The following is a 23,483-nucleotide window of genomic DNA, read 5'->3' as shown; positions in this document are numbered from 1 at the left end:
AGCACTAAATGCTAGGAGATGAAGTAGTTAAGTCGCTTGCTTAATTCAAGTGAAGAGTGGTCCCAGGGATGAAGCCAGGGCTCATTATGACAGAGGCGTTTTGTGTGTCCCCTTGCAGAAGGTGGAACATGAGCTGGGACCTAAGAAGAAGAAGGGCTCGTCTGGATAAAGCAGCTGAATGCCCCCAAGAAGGGCTGGGCTGCACGGACACTGAGGTGGCCACTTAAACCAAAGTCAGCCCAGCATGAAAAACCTTGTGCGGTGCTGAGCTGGAGCAGCAGGAGCAGCAGCTGGAGCCAGAGGCAGCTGCCCTCTGAACAAAAAGCATGCCACAGGACACGATGCATTCAGGGGAAAAACAGGCCCGTGCCAGCTCTAATTGGCCTCTAAAACGACGAGTTATTCTTTTGTATTTAATCTCTGCGCTTTGTTTCCCCATCTTTAAAACATCCTTTCATCTCACTGAGGTTTGGGGGAAATTAATTAATTGTTCATCAACTGCTCAGATACAATAGAGATCGGCACAAGTTCAAGAGGAAATTAATAACTCTGCCTCTGGAAGAGGGTGTGATCAGAGCTGGGTAAATAAGGCAGAAGGACACACACTGAACAATGAAGAGAAACCAAATAATGAAAGCTGCTCATTAAGTGAGCCAAGTCCATTCTGTGCTCTGAGGGTGGCAGGGACCCTGTGGGGAAACCAGCATGGGAGCCTGTAATTAAAGACTCTATAATAATGTGAACACACCAGGGGGGCAAATTTAGGTTGCACAAGGAACCTTAATTCTGTTATTTTCTAACTTTTCAGTGTTTGACTTTCAACCTTAATAACGCTCTTTCAGTGCAGTTTTTAGCTGTCTAGTGTCATAAAGAGGTGTGGGCATCACACTTTCCTTCCCCAGTTCCAGCAACGGGATGTCTATTCTGATTTATTCTGAGAAGTGTGCACAAAAGAGCCATTAAAGGCTTAGAAAAATAATCAGTTTGAGTTGGTGTTCAAACAAATGCAATCCAGCTTTTGGGGGCTGTGGGTTTGTGTGCATGTAGCCAAATCCAGTATTTTCTTAAGCCAAAGAACAGCACATGCAACACATCACACACATACTACAGCCTGATTTAAAAATAAAACTTGTACTGAACAGAGCTGGTCAGTGGTCTGCAATGCAACCTCTTCCCCAGTCAAAACCCCAACAAAAACAACCAACCAAACAAAGAAAACTCCAACAAAAAAGCTTTTTCATGACACTGAACAGTTCTGCAACAATAAAGAACACTTGTGGCAAGGCTGCAGAAGAGCTCTGTGGGTCTGAGTGGTGGGCTTCCCAGCCCAGCAGCAATACAGCACTCCCAAGCACCCCACAGTGCCCCAGAATCCCCTGACACAGGGACATTTCCTCCCCCGTGTCTGAGCTGAGCACCCCAGGAGGGAATGGAGCAGCCCTGGCACAGGGTTATGGTTTACTGAGCGCTGCTCCCACCCACCTCCCGGACTGCCGGTACCTCCAAGCAACCCGGCATCCAAAAGGGAACTGGCTGGCCGGTGGGATCCCAGCACGTGGCCACAGCTGTGGCTGCAGACTGCCCTCATCCACACATGAACACTCCTGCCAGAAACTGCTGCTGCTGCTGCACATGTTACAGGGAAGCAAGGGTGAGAATACCTGCACCCCGTCTGCAAATCCCCCTGTGGAAATGGGTGCTGTGATCATCTGCAAATTGTCCCTCCCTTCCAGAGGCCTCCTGTGTGACAAGCAGACAGAGGGGGAGCAGGGCACCAACCCTCCCTGTCCAGCCTGGCAATCTGCAGCAGCCACCTCCTGACAGCCACACTTTTAGCGACAGGTTCTGATGAACACAAATTCCACATGAGCATCATTGGGTTTAAACTGCCACAGGCATGGGCTTAATTCTCTGCCTCTTTTCTCCCACCTGACAAACCCAAAAGCCTTCCAGCCTCAAACCGAGATGCCTGAACCTTGCTTTCCATGGCAGAAAACAGGTCTGTGTCCTGAGCAGCCTTGGCAGAACCTCACAAGACAGCAAAGCTTGGCTGTAAACCCCTGCTCGTTGACTCACTGGTCTTATCTGAAACCCAGCTGCTGACCCTGCAGGTCTGAGATCAAAAGAGAAAACCACAGAAAACTCTGCTCAGAGCAGCAGCAGAGCCAGCGCCTTGGACCGATGGGCTGCCTCCAGGCTCACCTGTCCCAGTACAGGGCAACTCCAACCTGAGGGCCAGGGCCCCAGCAGAACCGGTATCCAAACACCAACTAAATTTAGCACCTATGTTAGTGCATCTATAGAGATATTATTGACAATAAAACCAAATTCCTATTAATGCTAACACAAAACAAGAAGAGGAATCACATCAGTAGAAGTGAATGACTTTTTGGTGAAGGATTTGGAGAGGGAAAAAATGAAAAGCACAAACCAAAATGAAGCTTTATCTAGAATATTGGAATTAATTAAATTTAGGTTTCTTACTTGCTCATTTAAATGATGATTCCATACAGTCATGTCAATCATTCCAGCTTTCATTCACTCTCTGTGGGTTAAACTTCAGTGAATAGACATTGAGTGACTTGACAGAACCACATGCAAATCACCAGCAGAGTCAGGGAAAACAAAACTGGGACAAGTCAATTGAAATCTCAGTTCTTGGCTCAACAGACTCACAGATCAAGCTTAGGATGACTTACAGCAGTCAATCCCACTTTGAACTTCTGAAAGCTACCACACCTGGAAGGCTGAAGGCATTTACAAGAGCATCTCAGCTGTGTTGTACTCCTCAGGAACAAACATCTCCCACCTGTAAATGGTCCCTCCAGAAGACTGACATTCTCCATCAACCCCTAAACCTTTGCAAGCCTTTTCCACTGAAAGCTGTGATTTGTAGCTACATTTTTAGCAGGTCTGAAGCATGCAATCAATACTGGAGGGAGTGAAAATCAAGAATCAGCTTCTCTGCCATGGTGCTAAACAGTTAATCATCTTCATTTGCTTGAAAAAAGCAACCTCAGCAAAATGTCCTACTCATTACAGGAGAACACCTCTGGGGAACACAGCTTCATGCCCTGAGAAAGCTGAGTGATTAAAAATTGGCCTGGATCAACCGGGCTTTCATAGTAAGAGTTACAGTAGAACCACTAGCACATTGAGCCTGTGTAGCTTTCAGCTGCACGTTCCCACAGAAATCAAGGGAGCTTAGGTGGTTAAAGAGTACGCTGGGGGCTTTTCCTGAAGCTTCCTCATAGTGAGAATGTTCACCTACCTTCATCCTGACAGAGCCCATTGCTCTTGCAAATCAAATTGGACTATGAACTTTCCCAGGAAAGCCCAATCTCTGCATGCTTTCTCATACTGACCAGATTATACAGGCCCCTTCTCTTAAGTCCTTCCAGAGCTAATTATCCTGCTGCCCTGTATCCATGATGTTATCCTGCTTCTCCTTGTTACAGGTAAGTCTGCACAATAACATTTCAAAGAACATCCTGTCAGACTGTAGGAATACTGGGCATGTTGGCAAGTGCTAAGGTGAATGCAGATTCAGATATTTAATTACACAGTCAATCACGTCTACAATTCAGACAGCAGCTTAGTTCTCACAGCTTAATTACTTTAATTTCAGATGAATAGCTTGTGTTGTCATAAGCAGTTTGACACTCTGGAAAACAGTCAGAAATTATACTAAGAACAGATAGCTTTACTGCTAGTAAGGAAAAAAGTTTTGGCATCCTTGGAAGTATTCAAAACCTGACTGGATGAGGCCCTGAGCAACCTGATCCAACTCTGAAATCAGCCCTGCTTTGAGCTGGGGGGTCAGGGTGGTGAGGGCTTTGGATCAGAGACCTCCAGAGGTCCCTTCCCAAGTAAAGCATTCTGTGATTCTGGATATAATTCATGAGATAAACCACATCTTTCTCATCCAACTTCATAACTCACGCCAGTCACCAACAACACTGTGTCAGCTCAGCACGTGTATCTGAAATGATTGTGCACAAACGCAGTATTGTAGTGATGCTCCAGAAGCGTCATTTTTCTTCCAGAGGCATCCTGCATGGCTCACTGAAGTTCACTTTAACCAGCCAGAGGCACAGACATTTCCTGGCTCCTCTGGTCTAGAAGAACCAGATACAAATGTCACAATACGTTCTTCAATAGCTACCAACAGGAGGGGTTAAATAACCAACTTTTATTCCTTTGACCACCCACACATCTTGGGTAGCTCAAAATGCCTGAGCTGACATTTGCTGTTCTGCTTTTCATTTGGAAAACGCAAGAGGAATAGTGTAGGGCCTATTAAAAAGAACAAAGCCGGAGAAATGTGTGGCAAGGTTGTGAAGCAGGCAGCTGATTCACAGTACATCCGAGGCACGGGATGAAGCAAGAGCTGTCAGGAATTGTTAAATGCTCTTACCTGTCCTGCAAAAAGCCCACACACGCCAATAATACAGAGAATGTTGAACACAGCCGAGCCTACGATGGTTCCAACGCCTACGTCTCCTTTCGTGATAAAAACACCTGAAAAACAAGTTCAAGGCAAACTGCGTGAATGGGGAAGAGCAGTTTTCCATAAAATTTGCACAGAAAATTGCAGCCCTCACACCCCATTAACGATTCTAAAGGCACATACCAGTTCTGCCGCTTGTTCTCATGTTGAACAGGGCAGCTTGCAGAGAAAGGTACTAGGGTGAATAAAGGTGCCAGAACTTGCTTTCTGAGGGGACCTGGACAGATTGTCTAATGGAAACCAAATACCTTAGACATGTCCAAGTCACCAACCTCCTGGTCTTGTGATCCCACATTACGAAAGCACAGATCACAGAAGACATTATCTAGGTGTTCCTGCTCCGGCAGGGGGATTGGACTAGATGATCTTTCGAGGTCCCTTCCAATCTCTAGCATACTGTGATACTGTGATACTGTGATACAGTAAGCTCCGTGGGAGCAGCTGGTCGGACACAAATCTGCAGGAAGCTATCTCCCATACAACACTCCCTCAGTGGTATTCTGCTGTCCATCCCCCCTGGCTTCAATAGGCAAGCAGAAGTTTGAGCTGGAGCTGATTTAGAGATGCCTGGCCACTAGCTACTTACACGTTGAATGTTGCCCCTCAGGATGAGTTATGGTGCTGTGTTTCAAGCTCCTTTCAGAACTGTTCTGTCAAATTTGGTTAAAATTGGCCAATGAGGTTAACGGTGGGGGATACCGACAGACGCATCATGGTGCTGCACAAAATTCTTTCCTTAAGAAGTCAGCCTAAAAATAACACTCCATCTCCCACTGTCTGTCAGGCTGCCTGAACTCACCACTTGCCTTTAAGGTGCCAGCATAGTTTAGATATTTTTTTCCACTTTATCCTTTCTCAGAAACATCTTCCACAGAAGCAGTCACTCGCCAGGGGACACTCCACAGTATCTGGTGGATTGCACAGCCAGATAATGATCAGACCATTAAGACTTCTCTAAGCTGTCTGATGGAAGCTGGCTCTATTTTCACTTTGCAATCGCACTATCCTTAACTGGAATACAAGCCCAACTTGATCCAGTTTAAATTCCTACCTCTTAAGGCTTTGCGTGTAATCAGACCTCTCTGCAGAGTATGCAGCTTTGTGAGAATTAATTTGTGCTCTGCATCTGATAGCTGTGACTGAACTAGAATTATCTTCTAGAGAAACTATCTGAGTAATTCTCCTCAGTGATGCAGTGCCTGCCTTAATCTCCCAATTGCTGCTTTGATGATCACCTGCCAACAGGTATGTCGGTGAGTAAAATTGCAAGAACACTCTTCCCTTACACCAGGTAGCATATATAAATACATACATAGAGCATCACTTCGTAACAGATGACTGCAGCCCCTTGTAGCTCAGGGCTGTTGAAGGACCACAGGAGTTTCCCAGGTTTCACACACTTTAGGACTGCTGAATCCCATAACACTTCCCATAAGCAGACAGCTGCTTTGGTAGTGTGATGCTCTGATTAACTTGTTGCTGTGAGAAAGCATCCCAAACCCTCTCCTCCTCCCCACTCTGGGTTTCCAAGAGGGAAGCAGTGTTAGAAGACCAACCAGAGTGGAGATGAGAGAACACAAGGAGTTCACCTGGGTGCCAGCCCAGGAGGCTGGCAGTGCATCCTTTCATGCTATGCCCTGGGATGGTGTGGCAGATAACACAGGACAAGGGACAGGAGGGGACAAGGCTGTACGTGCAGGTGGGTTGTGCTACAGAGGGGACATTAACAGACAGTTACAATAACCTCCCTGCTGGCCCTGGTTTGACAGTCACATCAAACCATTTCCAAGGCAGCCCTGCTGTGGGATAATGTCACCTTTTCAGAGCCACTTCATCTAGTGAGGATTCCCCGCAACTAATCCTATGTGTGCCCACGAGGGAAGGTCCAGGGATTATAAATTAATAGTACAGGCACTCAGCAATCTCATTTCAACTCCCCAAAACCAGGCACGGAGATGTGGAGGTTTCAAGAAGCAGCAGCATTTAGTTACCTATGACAGATGTAAACAACTCAGGAGCAGAGCTTCCTGCGGCCATAAAAGTTGCCCCAGCCACATCTTCGCTAAGATGCAAGCGCTGCAGAAAAACACATCAGAGACATTCATCACAACACTGGGAGGCTGCAGGAATTCAACTAGAAACATAAAGAGTGGGAAACTGCCCGGGTGCAAAGCTTTACATTAACAGAGTTTAAGTAAAGGGAAAAAGTCATCACAGGAATTGGCTACTTAAGTGAGCACCTCCTGGTAGAGAGGGCAGGTTGTGGCAGTGATACCCTTTACAGAGGACAGAAAGAGCAACAACTCTGGACAACAGCCAGGCAGTTTCACCAGTCACGGCCCTTTGTCTCCTCCACGACCCCACCATACACACCTTGTTTCATTTATTTGGCCCTAAGGATTAGGGCTGGAGCTCAGGCTTGGTACACCCCCAGCTGCGTTCCCTGGTATCATTTCAGCCCTCGACATTTAACGTCTCCCCACCCCTTTACACTTGGATGGCCATTAAGGATGCTTACCTTCTACAGCCTTCCCCTCGAAGTGCCCAGGGGCTATATAAACCAGGGGGTTCTGGAAGGGAAAAGACCCACTACTCTATGAAATCGTCATCGGCACACACTGTTTCCAAAGATTTACTTGGTTAATTACTTCCTTTATGTTTTCTGCATTCCCACTGCTCCATCTGCACAAGCCACTGCTCAGCAAACACATCGAGGCTGTTACAGCCCACATGCTTTGCTGGCACCTTCCACAGTTTAATGAGTAGCTATAAAAAGCCATCCCCCACCACACAGCCATAAAGTGCTGAGCTGTTACTACACAGAGCTGTCTTGCTCACACGTGTGTGGCTGCTGTGGTATGAGCGAGGGAAGGCAGCTCAGGGTGGTGGGAGGTTTCCCTACCAAAACTGCTCCAGGCAGCACTCCAAGCCTGGCAGGATGGAGGAAGCCTCCCCCCTCCCTCCTCCCTCCGTACTGGTGCAACTTTTATCGTTACCAAAGCACATTTGCACAGAGACAAGATTGCAGAAATCTTCCCACCAACCTTATCTGGACTGAAAATCCCCTAAAGGATGTTCTAGGCCCGTAAGAGAATGTAACTCTATCCACTGACTGTACATGTATATCAGAAAACCTGCATTTTCCTTTTTCCCTTGTTATGGGAACAAGGGAAAAGGAAAAGAGGTGCCCTCAGCAGGAGTGCTTTTCAAGCAGGAGACCACAGCATCGGTGCACTACTATAAAAGTTTGTGGAACTTGATTAAATGGAAATCATTTTATGGAAAATGATTTTATATAGAATTAAAGCTACTGTAGAAGTCAGGACGACAAGTAGATCCCCAGCCAGTTTCTTCTGCAGGATTCTCTATGGAAACGTAGACACAATCATCCTACAACAGCTGGTCTGCAACTCGATGGTGTCTTCTGAAAGACAAGACCATCAGCCAAGGAAACCAGCTGATGCGCCATCCCTGGACACATCCCAGGCCAGGCTGGATGTGTTTCTGGGCAATCTGATCTAGTTGATGGTGTCCTTGCTCACTGCAGGGGGGTTGGAACTGGATGAGCTTTTAGGTCCCTTCCAACCGAAATTATTCTGTGATTCTATGACTACCTGTGGGGATGGGTTAATTTAAACCTATAGTAGGTTCTCTCGAGGACAGGTCCTAGATAATTTACTGCAATGCAGATGATGATTAAGTTAATACAGTAGAGAAGGAAATGCGGCACGCTATGCGGGAGGCAGATATCGTCTCTGCTATTTGCAGAGAAATGTTTCCAATTGATGTATGACGTTATCTGTGGCATGTAAACACTCTGCTACACCAATAACAGAGAGTGGCTGGGCACAGGAAAGTACAAGTTAGCTTAGAAAATAACTGAAAATCAGGAATTCATGTAAGCACATCTGAACTAAGGCAGAGTGTGACTGTCTACCATAGCAAGTGTTCTGGAGGAAATCCTCATCTCAGTACACACACCTGGGAGTGCAAATGCCTTGTTGGTTCAACTCAAGAACCACTTTCCAAACTAGGAGAAGCTAAGCCAGAAAAAGGGTGTTTAGTTTTGAGTTAGTGCATCTAAACTACGATCCACTGTAGAACTGCTGTTCGTTGATCTCCAAGAGCACAAAAGCCTTCAGGCAAGAGGTCCAGTTTCTTTTGTGCTGGATATGACTGGTGGTGGTGGGATTGTTGGTGGTAGATCTTAGGTGTGCAGCAAGTCACTACCATCTACGGTTGATGGCAAGGTAAGCTGCGATCATAGGTACTGCCATAGCCAGTACAACCTCCTGGATGTGATTCCTGCAAAGGGCTCTCTCCCCTCTCCCTCCCTCTCCACTATTTTTTGTGAGTGAACAAACAAGTGAACACCCCTGAAAACATCCCAGGCCTTATCAGGTGACGGAGGAGGACTCAGATGGTAGCATCTGTGGCTATCGGGCAGTGATAAAACCTTCCCTTCGCTAGAAAATCAGGCAAGAGTTCATACGCCCAATGGCTGCAGAGGCCTTTGTGAAGTGACCTGAGCCTTTTCCTGTGCACTCTTGAGTGCTAACACCAAGGACAAACCATGAAAAACCATGAAAAGAAAGGCAAGCCATTCGGGACTGATAAAATCACATGGAGTTGGAGCAGGAAATAGGAATGTGTATTTCTTTTGCATCATGTAATTACAAAAATGCTTAATTATGCTTAAAATACATAGATAAAGGGACTCAAATGCCCCAAATGGTCACCTAGGGGCTGAGAAAAACCTCTTTCTTGAGAGAATCAAGGAGCAACATCAACAGTAAAATTCTGATCCATTTATATGACCCATACTGATAATCTCTAATGACACAGTATCTTGCTTCTTGACAGGAACTTCTTAATACAAGTATGCTCAACTGTTCTTCTATTGCTAAGTTTTCTCTTTTACATCAGGGACCTTAGTGACAGGACAAGGGGCGATGAGTTCAAATTTAAACAGGGGAAGTTCAGGTTGGATATAGGACCCTAAGGTCACTCAGAGAGCCCAAGACAGAGCTGTAACAGGAGCCAATGCTCCACAGACCCATCTGCTCCCAGTTTGAGTGTAAAGAATTTCTTCCTAAATCCAACCTGAACTTCCCCTGTTTAAGTTTGAACCTTGATGAAGAGTCCCTCTCCAGCATTCCTATAGCCCCCTTCAGACACTGGAAGCTCCTCTGAGGTCTCCACGCAGCCTTCTCTTCTCCAGGCTGAACAGCCCCAATGTTCTCAGCCTGTCTCCATACAGGAGGTGCTCCAGCCCCTGCTCATCCTCGTGGCCTCCTCTGCACTTGCTCCAACAGCTCCATGTCCCTCCTGACTGATGTATCCCCCCAGTTCCACAGGGCCAGGACCCACATGAGGGCAGGACTCAGCTCTCAGGCAGCCAGCTGAGAGCCTGGCATCTCCCCCTTCCTGGGTGTGTTTTTGGTTTGGTTTTAAATACCAACACTTGTAAACTCTTCTGTGCATTTTTTGCTTTCCCAGTCTGACCCTTGGGAGTCTCTAAGTTCCAAGTTAATGGTACATGAAACTTAGAAACACCCCGTGGATCAGTATTTCCATGCAGAAGTCAAGAAATAAAAGGTTGTCATCTCTCAAATCCCAGGAGAACTGTGACATGCTCAAAGCTGTAACTGAACCAAAGTGCTGTTCCCCACATGATGCACAAATGACAACCCAGCTCTCTCACAGTCTCCACTGCCTGGATCCGACCTCAGGGGCAGGGTTTCTCAGCTGGAGAGGCAGGAGCACACCAGCAGCAAGCCACAGGGCACAGGACAAGCTCCCAAGCTGTAGGTAGCACTTCTGGGAGCCCACCACATGGGGCTCAGCCTGGGAATCGCTGCTCCAAAGAACGTGTTTCTCACTATGTTACAAATCGCTCCCATTTTAAAGCAGTGCTATGATGCAGATACTGGAATTACTATTTCAGAGCCACTGCTACCTTTTGAGAGAGAGTCTCAGCTGAGTTTACCCACCAGCAGACTCCTAGCCCATCTCCTGTGAGCAAGAACATGAAGCTGAGCCAGCGCACACACAATGTGCTGAGCAACTAAACAAGAACTGGGGAATGCACTAGGACAACAGTAAATACACCATCATCACGTTCTGAGGCTCTTGACAAGAGCTGCTCCCTCAGGTTAAGTAACTGCTACGATCTTCTAATACTTACCTCGCAAATCTTTTCCAACGAAGGGACAAAGAAATCATCGCAGACTATTGCCAAAGCATAAAACATATACACGGCCTGCAAAAGAGAAGAGAAAACCTTGAGTGTGGAGGTTGTGAAGCAGAAGCGGACTGCAGCACCACAACTCCTCCTGCCTTGTGGTGGTGCATGCTTTAACAGAACAATAAAATGGCCTTGCAAGAAGAATCCATGGGGGACTCTGGGATTTAATAGGAATATCATGAAGTATTTATCCAAAAGTTCCTGCAAGCTATCAAAAGCTGCCAACATTTTATCACCATCATCATAAGGAATTCTTTTTTTGTTTTAATTCTCTGGATATTGCTAAGCCACACTTAAATATTTTTGCCTCCCTTTTCCCCCTGTTGCACAGAACAAGGGGTGTTTTATGACTGCATTATGTGAAAATCCAAACCCTCGAGGAGGAGTAGTTTTTGAAAAGCTACAGCTTTGAAAAAGGGGAAAGGAGCTTGTTTTCTGCAGCTGAAGTGCCCTGCCATGTCATCTGGGATCCCAGTGATAACTCTTGCTAAGCACCACACAGGAACAACTTCCAAACGACTGAAAGCCAAGGGGGACACAAGACTTGAAAGGACACTTGGCGAATCAACTCTTCCATTTCATTCAAGAAACATTTAATCTGTATTTCTGTATTATTAAACAGAAAGGCACTTCCGTATTTTCAAACAGAAGATGCTAAGGCCTGATGTCTGTCCCAACAGGCAAACGGCACAGCATGGCTTACATCCATGCAGCTGAACTCTTGTCTTTCCTAGGGACTGGTCCACACTGTCCAGGGGGAAGAATCTCTATCCCCTGCCTTGATGCACGCCCTGACACCAGATAGGAAAACGCTCATTGGCACAGGGGAAAAGCAAGTCAGCTCCCTGACAGAGCTTACATCATAGCCAGGCTGGTGCCCGTGTCCCTGCCCGCTCTAGTTTACTGGTGTAGACATATAATCCCTTGCATCACTCCCCAGCGTCAGGTATGCAGTACCTACTAGAGCTGGCTTCCCCATAAGAACTAGAAAACAGCCTGTCTGAATGTGCTGCCAAAAAGCTGCCACAGAGAGCCTATGTTACCACCTTGGGTCCAAATCCCAGCAGGATCAGCAACAGTTTACTCATTGCTACATACTTGTGAAAGCATGCATGCATGCAGAGGAGAGATCCCTAAGTCTGGGGCATGCAAAGAGAGGTGAGGCTCAGGACATCAACCTGTAATACTGGGCTGTGGCAGCTGAGCACAAGCCAGCCTTGTCCAAAAAGAGTGGCTCTGGAAGGCTGCCCATGGTGCATGGATCATGTAAACCACCTTGCTCTGGAAACATGCATCTCCATAATATTTTGCTAGGTTTGCAGTGCTTTGGTTGTGTCTATTTAGTTGTTTGTTTGTTTTAAAGATAGAGCTCCTCACCTGTAGAGTTACCTGTACTGTGCCTGAAGGCAAACAGCCCAAGGAAGAAGTCATTCAGCAGGAAAGCATGCATCAACCCCTTTCGTTTTCACAGTGTCACTCACAGGTGTTACGTTATTCATCTTTCCACTCTCAAAGTGAGACAAAACTACTTTAAAGATCAATGTAACATGTGCCATGTACCACTACAGAACTGTTTTTACAAGTAGTGCAGCTCAAGTTAGTAACTAGAGTGAAGCCCTGGGAACTAGAGCAGGCCTACGGAGAAGGACTTGGGGGTGCTGGTCGATGAGAAAATGAACATGAGCCGGCTTCAGTGTGCTCTCGCAGCCCAGAAAGCAACCATATCCTGGGCTGCATCAAAAGGAGCACGACCAGCAGGTCATGGAGGTGATCCTGCCCCTCTGCTCTGCTCTTGTGAGACCTCACCTGGAGCATTGTGTGCAGTTCTGGTGTCCTCAACATAAAAAGGACATGGAACTGTTGAAACAAGTCCAGAGGAGGCCACGAGGATGATCAGGGGCTGGAGCACCTCCCGTATGAAGACAGGCTGAGGAAGTTGGGGCTGTTCAGCCTGGAGAAGAGAAGCTGCGTGGAGACCTCACAGCAGCCTTCCAGTATCTGAAGGGGGGCTATTGGGATGCTGGGGAGGGACTCTTCATTAGAGACTGTAGTGATAGGAGAAGGGGTAATGGGTTAAAACTTAAACAGGCGAAGCTTAGGTTGGATATAAGGAGGAAATTCTTTCCTGTGAGGGTGCTGAGGCACTGGAATGGGTTGCCCAGGGAGGTTGTGAATACTCCATCCCTGGCAGTGTTCAAGGCCAGGTTGGACGAGGCCTTGGGTGATATGATTTAGCGTAAGGTGTCCCTGGCACGGCAGGGGGTTGGAACTGGATGATCTTAAGGTCCTTTCCAACCCTAACGATTCTATGACTCTATGAAGTGGCCAATATTTGTAGAAAATCAGTGCCATGATCCTACTGAAGCACAGTTACTGCCCCATCAGCAGCAGTTTCCTGTGTTGCTTGTCTCTGTGGTTTACCGATGAAGCTCAGCTGATGGGAGGAGACCAAGAGTATTTTTTTCCTGGCAGGAAAGCAGCAATTAAAATGACCTCTGGGGTCCTGTTCTTGCTGTAACTTTCAGCAACAAGTTTACATCCCCCAAGTCTCCCAGACTCACAGAAGGCAGTGATTTCTGTGACAATCTCAGGTGTGAAAGCTTTTCAAGCTCAAAAATCATTCAAGCATATTCTTTTTCAGGATTAGAGATAGGAATTTATCACAATAGACGACTGTGACACCATCTTGAAGACTTGGCGCTAGCTTGCCACTTAGGACACTTTTTGTGCTCCTCTATCACTACTCATAAACATGAATAAATATAATTTACACTTTATGAAACTCTTACATTGCAAAATGGCACAGAGGATCACAAATGTCAGCACAATTCCAGGTCTACAGCTCTGCTGGGTGCAGCAAAGACCTTGATCTTGTAAAGGCAGCACTACCTGCTGACGTGGTACCAACAGTAACTGTACGAACCGAGACAAAGGAAGCAAATGGCTCACAGACATAGTTCATCGCAGGAGGAAGGATCAGAAACAACACCAGAGAGTTATGTGGCCAAATCTCACTGAATACAGTGGATAGTGGGTGCCCAACTTCAGCCTGGATTTTTTGATCTGCTAATCCTATTAATCTGCAGTGGGTTATGCCATCATTTTCCCTCCCCAAATACACAGTAATGCCTTTCAAGAACACTAATCTGTGCATCATCATCCCAATACATCAAGTGCATCTTCTACATTAGACATAATCTACAGTCACAGAGCACAGGGCATCATACGGCTGCTTGGGCTTCCTGCAATCTGCTGCTGTTGTGGCAGACGAGCCCTCCTGAAGCGTGGCAAGGCCAGATGAGGGTGGCGAGGAGACAACCACCCAAAAAAAGCACACGCTCAGAAGCCAAACCAGGTCACTTCAGCACCTGCTTCCACTCGTGACACGGGCACGGTCTTTGTCTCCTCTGTGCTCTCCCTGTTTTCTCAGATCACACAGTTTCTGCACCACATGCAGCACTCACCAGAAACATCCCCAGTCTGGGTGGACATCCCGTCCATCAGTTTTAGCTTAGGAAAATCCTTCTGAGAGCTTTTACATGATCATCCAACTATATGAGGGGTGGGTCTGCACTGTCTCCACGAAAAACAAGAATGGCAAGGCACATCCAGGTCCCGGCACCCACAGGCAGCAACTAAAGCTGCTTCTCTCTTCTGATTTTTACAGGGCACCACCACAGCCCAAAAAGGTGACAAGGGAATTTTCTTTTGTCCTCCCAAGATCATGTTTGAGAGAAAAGGCCGAAGGGGACTGGAAGGAGTAAGGAGTGGAAAAGCGAATGTGAAGAGGCTGCTGTCACACTGTCTCTAACCCTCCTGGAGGCAGCGGGGAAGGACACACTGCTGCATCTGCTGAAGGTGCTGAGCCAAAGCCTGCTGCAGGCAGCAAGATCACGGTGGGCCACTTCAGCAAGTGTTAACACCAGGCTGGCAGAACAGAGCAGGCTGGACTTATGTGCTTATGAGCTGACTTATGTGCTGGACATTTATTTTCAATGACCTCATTGTTGCCACAAATCTGGTTTTGGCCATGAGTCTCCCCCAGTTTTATTTAACTGGCTTGAGTGCAATACCATATAAAGTGTCAAAATCTAAGGAGTATCTGGCCAGAAACCAGCTTGGTTCACAAGCTAGAACACTGGCAACTCCCCTGGCAAGCGAACACCTGAGGACAATAACTGTTACTTCCTTGAATATTGTTTGGGGGTTTTTGGTGGGGCTTCCTTCATTTAAAACAAACAAAACCAGATGAGGTTTAGAGTCTGGGCCAGCAGGACCACAACCAGGAAAGGCAGTTTTATGTCAAGTCAGACTTGCAAAGTTGAAGCCCAGTGCAGGCTGGTTTATGTGGAAAGAAAGAAGACAGCCAGCGTCCCTTCCAACCCAAGCTGTTCTATGATTCTATGATCAGGGCAAGCAGGTCTCTTGTGTATGTCAGATGTTGAGAATGGGCACAGCATGGGTCCAACATTCTGACTAGGTGGTACCTGCTTCCAACTAAGTTAATGTGAGAATCCAGCAGAGTCCTGCTTCTCCTCCTTTGGCACACGCCGGTCTGTCCTCGCAGGACCACAGGAACAGCAGGTTTAGCACATTTCAGCAGCACACATGAAACACCCACCGAGGATGCAGGCAACAGCTGGGGAATGCGGGTGTGCTACGGGCAGAGCTGGGGATGTGTGTAACCACAACAGGGGACAACGCCGTGGACCAAACACAAACCACAAGTCACAGCCCCAGAATCATTTAGTTGTGTTTGGCTCGAAGTGAAGGTATAGATTTCTTTAGAGGCAACCCACTGAAAATACACTCTTTTTCCCCAGAAAGACATTAAAAAATTATATAATGGCCATGAACAAAAGGATTACAAATCCCAGATTAAGTATTACATTAGGATTGATTTTAAAATTATGGTTCTAACAAGCATCAGAGAAGTAACTGTAATCTCTGCATGAAAGGATTAAGTATCTCAGTCAAAATACATGTTCTGTTGCACAGAACATAAATGGTAATTTTTCGTGTTTGTCCAGTGGTTCTTTGAGTTTCCTGTGCCAATCTTCATCCTCAGATTAAAACTTGCTTTACTGAGCGAAAGCAAGAAGCTTTTCACAAGAAAGCTTGCAGGAGCCAGCAATTGCCACAGCCTTGCCTTCTTCCCAAGAGAGCTGGGAAAGGAAGAGGTGACCATTCCTGGCTGCTCTCACCACAGAGGCACACAAGCCAAGGGGCGACACCAACACCACTGTAACCACGCATGGGGCTTTCCAACTGCATTACAAAAACACCTACACCTCCATTACAGAAAAGAAATAAAAAACCCCGAACAACCCAATAAGGAACCCACAGAGTCCAAATACATGGGGAGCAGCAGGCTATGCGCTCAGTAGCAAGCTGTCTGTACGGCGCAGCATCACTAAAGCAAACACTGGAAAAGCATCACCCTAATGAGACAGCTCTGTGCAGCAGAAATGAGATGTGGCTGGTCCGTGACTTGGTGCAGTAACAAAGGCAAGATGCATCCAGAACAACCTGCATTTCCCGAGGGGCTCGCACAAGGGAGGCAGGTGCTCCTCTGGAGCATCCTGTTCCCATGGCTACACAGGGTGATGGCAAATGAGGCGCATGAGGGATCGCTGAGAGAGGGATCGCAATATACAGACCCTGCTCCTTCACCCTGCTCCGTATGCGCTGCCTAGCTCTGCCCAGGGAGGAGCTTGACCTCAGCCGCGTCCTGGACACCACACTGTGGTTTTGCCTGAAGAAAGCTGGGAAAATAGGAACCAACGCTGTACTGTCAAGGACTGGGATAACAGAGCAGTGACGGGGCAGGGAGGAAGGCCTGCCCATCCACCAGGCTCTCCCAGGGAGACACACAGGATTCCCAAACCCTCCTTCCTCTGATGTCAGCAAAAACCTTACAGATCACTCAGCAGAGCAATTGCCCTCCCGTGCCTCGTGGAGGTGAAGGAGCCCATCTTCCAGTGCCCGTGGGCACGGCAGGGCTGGGGGTCTGCACAGGTGCCAGGAACACATCTGCTGGGAGCCGTGAAGTGGGGATGAGAACCCCAGGACAACCGTGCTCTGAACAACATCAAGCTGCAAAGGGAAGCTCTCGGGGGGTGGGAGCTGCCGGGTCACAGGCTGGAGCCCTCAGCAATGAACAGCACCAGACTCTCAAACCCCAGACCCAGGCTCCCTCCAACCTGAACATCCCAAACCAGCAGCCTGGTGGGCTGTTACTGCCCACAGCAGCGTGCCCTCATCGCAGAGAGGACACAGAAACGATTAACAGCCGTGAAGTAATCAGTTGATTAGCTCCAAAGAAGTATCCAGGGGGAAATGAAACGCTGCGGCTCCAAACCTATCATATGTTTTACCAGTCAGCTTTTCCTTTAAACTGAACTATTTTCAGCTCAAACCTAAAACTATTACTAAACTGCTTCTGCCCAGTTTTTCCTAGATTTTGAAGTGTTTAGGGATTTACTCTTATTTTCATGAAGCATCACATGATGTTAAGCAATTCTGCACTGCTCCACCATGGGATCTGCTGGGGTCCTTGTGTTTTCACTTTATTAAACAATAAGAAGATGCCTTGGGAATCCCCTGAGAGGTCATCTACTGCATATCTCCAAGGCCCCAGTTTATAGCATTTGCCCCCTATCAGAAATAAACACAGGAGTATAGGCAAAGGGGGAGAGGAGAAAGAACCAGTTTTTACTGAAATGAATAAACACAGTTGAAGAGGAGGTCAATAAACAAGAGAAGCACGATGATGACCTGCTAATCATTACCCCATTGTTCTCCCTGCCACTACAAAGCCCCTTTTACAATCCAGCTTCTTCAAACCCAAGAATAAATGTTGCTGCAGACAATGCAGCAGGCGAATGCCTGTATCCTCCCCCCAAAGTGCATCTGTGTGCTCTGATTCGATCACACGTTTGGTAACTGCATTGCTGGAAGGTAAAAAACACAACTAGAGGTTTATCACCCCAGTGACAACTGCTTTCAAGCCAGGCTAAAGAGGCAGGTTGCTAAACGATGACTGTTGTCTGTTTTCTCCAAGTATCTGGGTTTTCTTTGACAATGGGTTACAGTTTGCTACAGCAAAGGCAAAGGATTTGTCATTGCTGCTTCTGGTACCCACTCCAGCCAAGGGGCTGTACCAGGGCCACAGACAGTGATGCTTGGGGGAGCTTTCCTTGGGATTCACAGAGCTGACAGCTCAGGACAGAGAGACTGGGAAACTTCTCAGCTGATGCCGGCAGCCTTGGACCTGTGCACCTTGTGACAGCTTCCAACAGCCGAGGGGTTGTCCCCAAGTGCCACAGTGCTGGAAAGGGTGAATCCAGATGGGTCCTGCACCTTGGGGACTGGAGCACGGTCAGTAAAGATTCTTGATCAATAAAACTGCCATGGAAAATGGCGGAGTACCGATGGACCAAGGAGTCCATCTTGCTGCTCCCTAGAGGGGAAGAAATCAGAGGTAGGTTTCTGCTGGGACAGCAGATGCTTACATCTAGTTCTCACTAAAACCAGATTTTTCTTTTTACTCTTAAGAAGACATTTCATCTTGAAGCTTCAGTCCTCCAAACCCCATTTTGAGATATGTCAAAAGTATCCTCAGCTTATTCAGAACTGAAAGAAAGCCTGTAGAAGCTACCTTGAGAGCAATTAAGAAGCCCAATCTACTTTAAAGTAGACTGGAAAATAACCCAAATCCTATTTTATGTAGGCAACTGCATGAGAATATTAGTTGCTACTAATAAAAAATGACTGCCCAGGTCTTGTCTCTTTTAAATACCCTGAAAAAACACATTCAGAGGTGTGGATCACGCAGAGCTTAAGAGGGATTTTAGCAGCTCATTTCTAATGGTCTCATTGTAAACTTATCCCTCTAAGTCAAGACATTTTTAAAACGATTTTTGCATTAAAATGTAAGAAACGTGTGATTACAAGGTAGCAACGTGCTGCTATAATCACCCTCTTTTGCCTGGAGTGGCTGCACAGGGGCCTGCTAGCTGCTTTTCAAGCAGAGAGATGTATTTAACTGCGCACAGTTAATTCCATCCTTAACTCTCCTGACACTTCTTCGTATTAGCTGCGGTACAGTTGCACAGGTGCAAACAGGCTACCAGCATTCGTCAAGATTACATGATGGTCACACACTTTCTGTAGGGATGAAGAGCAGTTCACAGAGCTTCTCAAGCTAACCGATGACCAACAGCGACCTTTTGTTGCTGAAACACAAAAGCTGCTGGAGGCAGAGAGCACTGACAGGCAGGAAAAGAAGCGATCAGCACTCGGGATGCAAACAGGCACCAGACGAGATGCACGTCAAGGCAGGTGTGATCCCCTGCTCAGATCTCTGAAGGTCTCTCCACCTGCAGAGAGGCTCTGGGTGATGCGCTGCTGCACGACGCTCCCGGAGAGAGTAAGGGTCTAGATGAATTTTGGGGAATACTCTTCTGAGTGCTGAAAGATCCAGCTTGGGCCCAGTGCTCCCTTTCCAAAACATCTCCACACTCAATGCTCCCATGGAAACTTGGGAGTCTTCAGCTTGCCAGACACAGTCAACTGCGATGTTACTCAACAAACTGTTGCAGCGGTTTAGCCAAAATAAAATCATAACACAGAGCACTAGCAATGCAACATGCAATACCATCTCATTTATACTTAAACCATGAATCATTGCACACTGCTAATGGTAACTGCTCATTTAAGCTGACTGAAACTTATTAAATGCTTTTAAACATTCAATAGAAGCAGGTATTTTCCTGCCTGCGTAAGAAAGCCTCTTCCCCCTCCCAGGCATCAACTTGGCAGTTCTTCAATGAAGACAATGTTAATAAAGAACTGTCTTCATCTGCCTAACAAAGGTCAACGAATGGATTTGGAGAGACAGTGCTTCCTGCTGCAAGAGTACTGCAGCTGCTGAACACAAGGTCCACTAACACTGGCCAAGTGTCTGTGGACTGACAGACCAAAGATTATTTAAGTACATTTATCTTGAGTGTCTTTAATTTTGTTCTTGCCCAAGCGCACCACTTACACTGACTTGTTTGGGGCAGAAACCACAAAACTCCAAGTCCAAAATTGCACAGATTTCTGATATTAGTAAGGTCTTTAAAACAGCAGCTATTAAAGTCTTCTTGGCACATTTCTGAACTTTGAGGCAAATCCTTTGCCTGCCTGATGTCTTCCAGAATTCTCAAGAGGATCGAGGACACATATTAACTGTTACGATCTTTCGCATATTCAGGAAGAAAAACTCACTTTAGCAATCTCACCACTTTGGGGGATTCTGGAGACCCAAATTATTGTTATGTTTTTAAATCAGTCCAGTGAATAATCTTTCTAAACAGAATACATTCTCTCATTCCCCATCCCTGGCAATGTTCAAGGCCAGGCTGGACACAGGGGCTTGGAGCAACCTGCTCAAGTGGAAGATGTCCCTGCCCGTGGCAGGGGGTTGGAGCTGGAGGAGCTTTAACGTCCCTTCCAACCCAATTCTGTGATTCTATGATAATTTCTTTCTTCTACAGCTGTGTCATAAGGGTTGCCACATGGATTTCTGGGGAAAATTTCTGGGGATAAGACTTATTTTTTAAGGCAATTACATGAATGTCCTCCCTCAGCCTTCCAACCCTGCAGCACCCTTGTGCTTGGGGTTGTGGAAGGCAGGGGACCTCAGCTGGCTGCCAGCCTCAGCAAAGCTGGTCTGGCTGAAGTAACACACAGGAATTTATTCACTTGATAGCATGTGTTGTGCTCACAGGCTGCACCAGAGCTTTCAAAAGGGGTTTATCTAAAACTGAGGTATGTTATAGTCAGTGTAGCTACTGAAACTCGCTCTCAACCACAACTGAGAGCAGAATCCCCCGTGGGCAGGAGTGGCACCAGCCTGCAGTGAGCGCAGTGAGCCCTGGCCACACCGACATGAGAAGAAATGCAAAGGCACAGAACTTACACAAAGGACGTGCAGGACCACAGCTCCATGTCTCCTGTCCTCGTTTGTGAAGATGTCATTGGGGAATTCATGGAGAGCTGCAAAAGCGGGGGGAAAGGGAAAGCTCAGATGTTGAATCAGCTACTCAAAAGCACCGCGCATGCTGTTAAGTAACACCATGAAAAATTGCCTGAGCTTCTACTGAGCAGTAGCCCTGTGAATACCACAGCAAAAGCTCTGTTTTGTTTCCCTATTAGTTCTGCTTAATTTGTCCTCTGGCAACTACAGCCTTTTCCCAAAAGTTAATTTGCTTTTGCAGCAACCACAATATTATGTACCCAAATGCTTTGGGGAAGGCAGGTAAATCCCAAGAGCACAGCATTGCTCTCTCCTGAAAACATTCAAGGAAACAGCTTGTACAGAGTAGGTGGTGATGGGTCACTCATTTCTGACTTACAATTTTGTACCCAAAATGGACAGGCTCAAGCCACCCCTTGAGCTGGCAGTACCACCTGCCCATGAGAAGGGCACAGACCACATGTACCCATGTCCAGACGGACAACAACTTCCCTCAAGCGCCCTTCCTAACAGCAGGCACTTGCGGCAAACCACCTCTCAGCTGGGTTTGTTCCTCACCCTGCCTGGTGTCTCTCACTGAACTTGTGACAGCATCAAGGTACGAGACTCCCCTGTACAGAAAACACCCCGAGGGCCACCAGCTGTGGCAGACAGCAGCAGGTGGAGGGGACGCAACCCAGCTCAGGGCCAGGTTTGGAAATTCCAGATCAAAACAAATCCTTTCTCTGCCTCCAGACTTTTCTCTGCCGCCTCAGAGGCATCCTCAACATGAACAAGACATCTGATGTATGGCACCAGTGATGCAAAGAAGGTTCTGACAAAGACATCAAATACTAAGAACCCCAAGGGTGCAACTCTTTGTTGTTGCAAAGATTTCCATTGGGAAGGGTTAGTGTTAATACAAAGCCCCACAAGCTGGAACCCTACGTGTAAAGGCCAGCTGAAGTCCTCCTGACATCAGCGGTTCAAGAGGGCGATGTGTGTCTGAAGCAAGTTTCCTGTGAAGGTGCATGACATGTGCCATGGGAAGGGGTAACAATTCCACCTTCCCCAAGGCCTGTCAGCAGGTCTGTGTGAAACGGCTTCAGCCAGAGCTCCACAGCTTCTGCCCACATCAACTCAAGGACGGCGCCCGAGGAGTCCCTCGGCACAGCCTGTTCCATGTCCCCAACAGCAGCTTTTTACCTGCAGCAAACTCAAAGGCAAAGTCATTATCGCTCAGGATGAAGGATAAACACCTTTACTCTGCAGTGAGGCTGTGGGACACAGGCAGAGTCTATGGTCTAATCAGCTTCAGAAAGAGCATCTGTTGGTAGAAGCGAATTATGAAGAAACTTCATGCAAAACATAACTATGTCAAATAATGATATGATAGAGCAAGGAAAAAAACAGCAACCCAAACTAGATGCCGTTTCTCTCAGGAAAGCTGCTCACTGGTAGGGAAAGTAGAAAAGCAAATCCCATCTCTGACCTCACTGATCTCACGATCATGGTCTCCTCAGGGCTCTGCAACACCTTGCTGCAGCCCAGCTCATGCAAGGAACAACAGAAGGCATTCTATGTGGTCAGAAGGTGAAGCACTAAAGATGGTCAGAAGGTGACGCACTAAAGATGGTCAGAAGGTGACACACTAAAGATGGTCAGAAGGTGACACACTAAAGATGGTAACCCCCTGCAATTCCTTCCACCATCTCCAATTACAAGGTGGCAGGTTTTGCTAACAAGAAGTACTTCTACTGCACAGCACATTATAAAAGGCTGGATTTCATTCCCCAGGGATGCTGTGGCAGGCAGCAACGCAGGAAAGGCCCAAAAGGAGATCCTCCATGGATCGTCTGTCAGAGATATTAAGTACGGCAATCTAAATGCAAACTGCGTTTTTTGTAAATCCTGTGGTCAGCAGTCAGCAAGGGTGGGCATGGGTAGGAGAACTGACCATTACAGGCTCTGTAGCTTACACTTCTCCCTAAGCATCCCTTACCAGCCATTTCCAGAAGCAGGATGCTGGGCTAGGTGGCCGCTTGGGCAGTTTTCTAAACAATCAGGAGAGAAGAGAGGGACATTTTGACATCTGCAGCAAGAGGTGACAGAAGCAGAGCCATGACCTGCTGGTTGCTCAAACATTCATGCTCCTGCTCCCTTCTTCCTTACAGCAGAGAAAAGCACTAGCTCCAGAGCAATGAGTTTACACACCAAGAGGTTTGCACTCCACCTTTGCTTCACCATGCAAGATCATGATCATTTAAGACCAAGAGAGTCATAAAGCCTTAGAAATGACACACTAATGTGGGACAGATGATGGCCACTGCACCAACCCAGAAAACAACTCAGCAATTCAGTTTGCTCAATGTGTTTTCATGAAGAGCATCATATTTTTCTTAGATTAGTGCTGCAGAATGACTCTAAGAGCAGAACCATAGAGTTCTAGAGGACTGTGCAAGCAAGGCAGGGGGTGGCCCCCACAGGTGGCCAGAGACCGGACCTGGGAGGAGAATGTGGAGGAAGCTGTGGGGGCTAACCAATACTGTTATGCCAAGAAGGAGTGGCTGAATACCACTCCTATATATGTGTGAACTGCGTCACAAATAAAGTAGAAGTTGCTTATCACCCATATTGGGTTGGCCTGTCTGCTTCTCCTTGCCGCTTACAAATGGCGCCCGAACAGGGACGCGGACTACAGGGCCCTGGTCGCGGGGGACCCG

General features: G+C 47.1%; 1 protein-coding gene and 1 long non-coding RNA gene across 6 annotated transcripts in view; both read right to left on the bottom strand.

Moving 5' to 3' along the window:
• Nucleotides 1-23,483, bottom strand: part of SLC24A3 (solute carrier family 24 member 3) — a 165,549-nt gene that overhangs the window by 48,020 nt on the left and 94,046 nt on the right. For all 5 annotated transcript variants that reach the window (XM_057433141.1, XM_057433143.1, XM_057433138.1 and 2 more), the window contains exons 3-6: nucleotides 20,725-20,801; nucleotides 10,698-10,772; nucleotides 6,502-6,586; nucleotides 4,418-4,521 (exon numbers count right to left, since the gene is read on the bottom strand). In XM_057433141.1, coding sequence (XP_057289124.1) covers nucleotides 4,418-4,521; nucleotides 6,502-6,586; nucleotides 10,698-10,763 — 255 coding nt within the window. In that variant the 5' untranslated portion in view covers nucleotides 10,764-10,772; nucleotides 20,725-20,801. The remainder of the gene's footprint in view (nucleotides 1-4,417; nucleotides 4,522-6,501; nucleotides 6,587-10,697; nucleotides 10,773-20,724; nucleotides 20,802-23,483) is intronic.
• LOC130611904 (uncharacterized) overlaps nucleotides 1-23,483 on the bottom strand; it is a 164,340-nt gene that overhangs the window by 61,330 nt on the left and 79,527 nt on the right. The window lies entirely within an intron of this gene.

Source organism: Pezoporus wallicus, unplaced genomic scaffold (assembly GCF_028554395.1).
Source record: "Pezoporus wallicus isolate ANWC-B61680 ecotype Strahan unplaced genomic scaffold, APGP_CSIRO_Pwel_v1 contig_5416, whole genome shotgun sequence".
NCBI lineage: Eukaryota > Metazoa > Chordata > Aves > Psittaciformes > Psittacidae > Pezoporus > Pezoporus wallicus.
The sequence above is the reverse complement of the archived record's forward strand: the minus strand, read 5'-3'. Positions and strand labels throughout refer to the sequence as shown.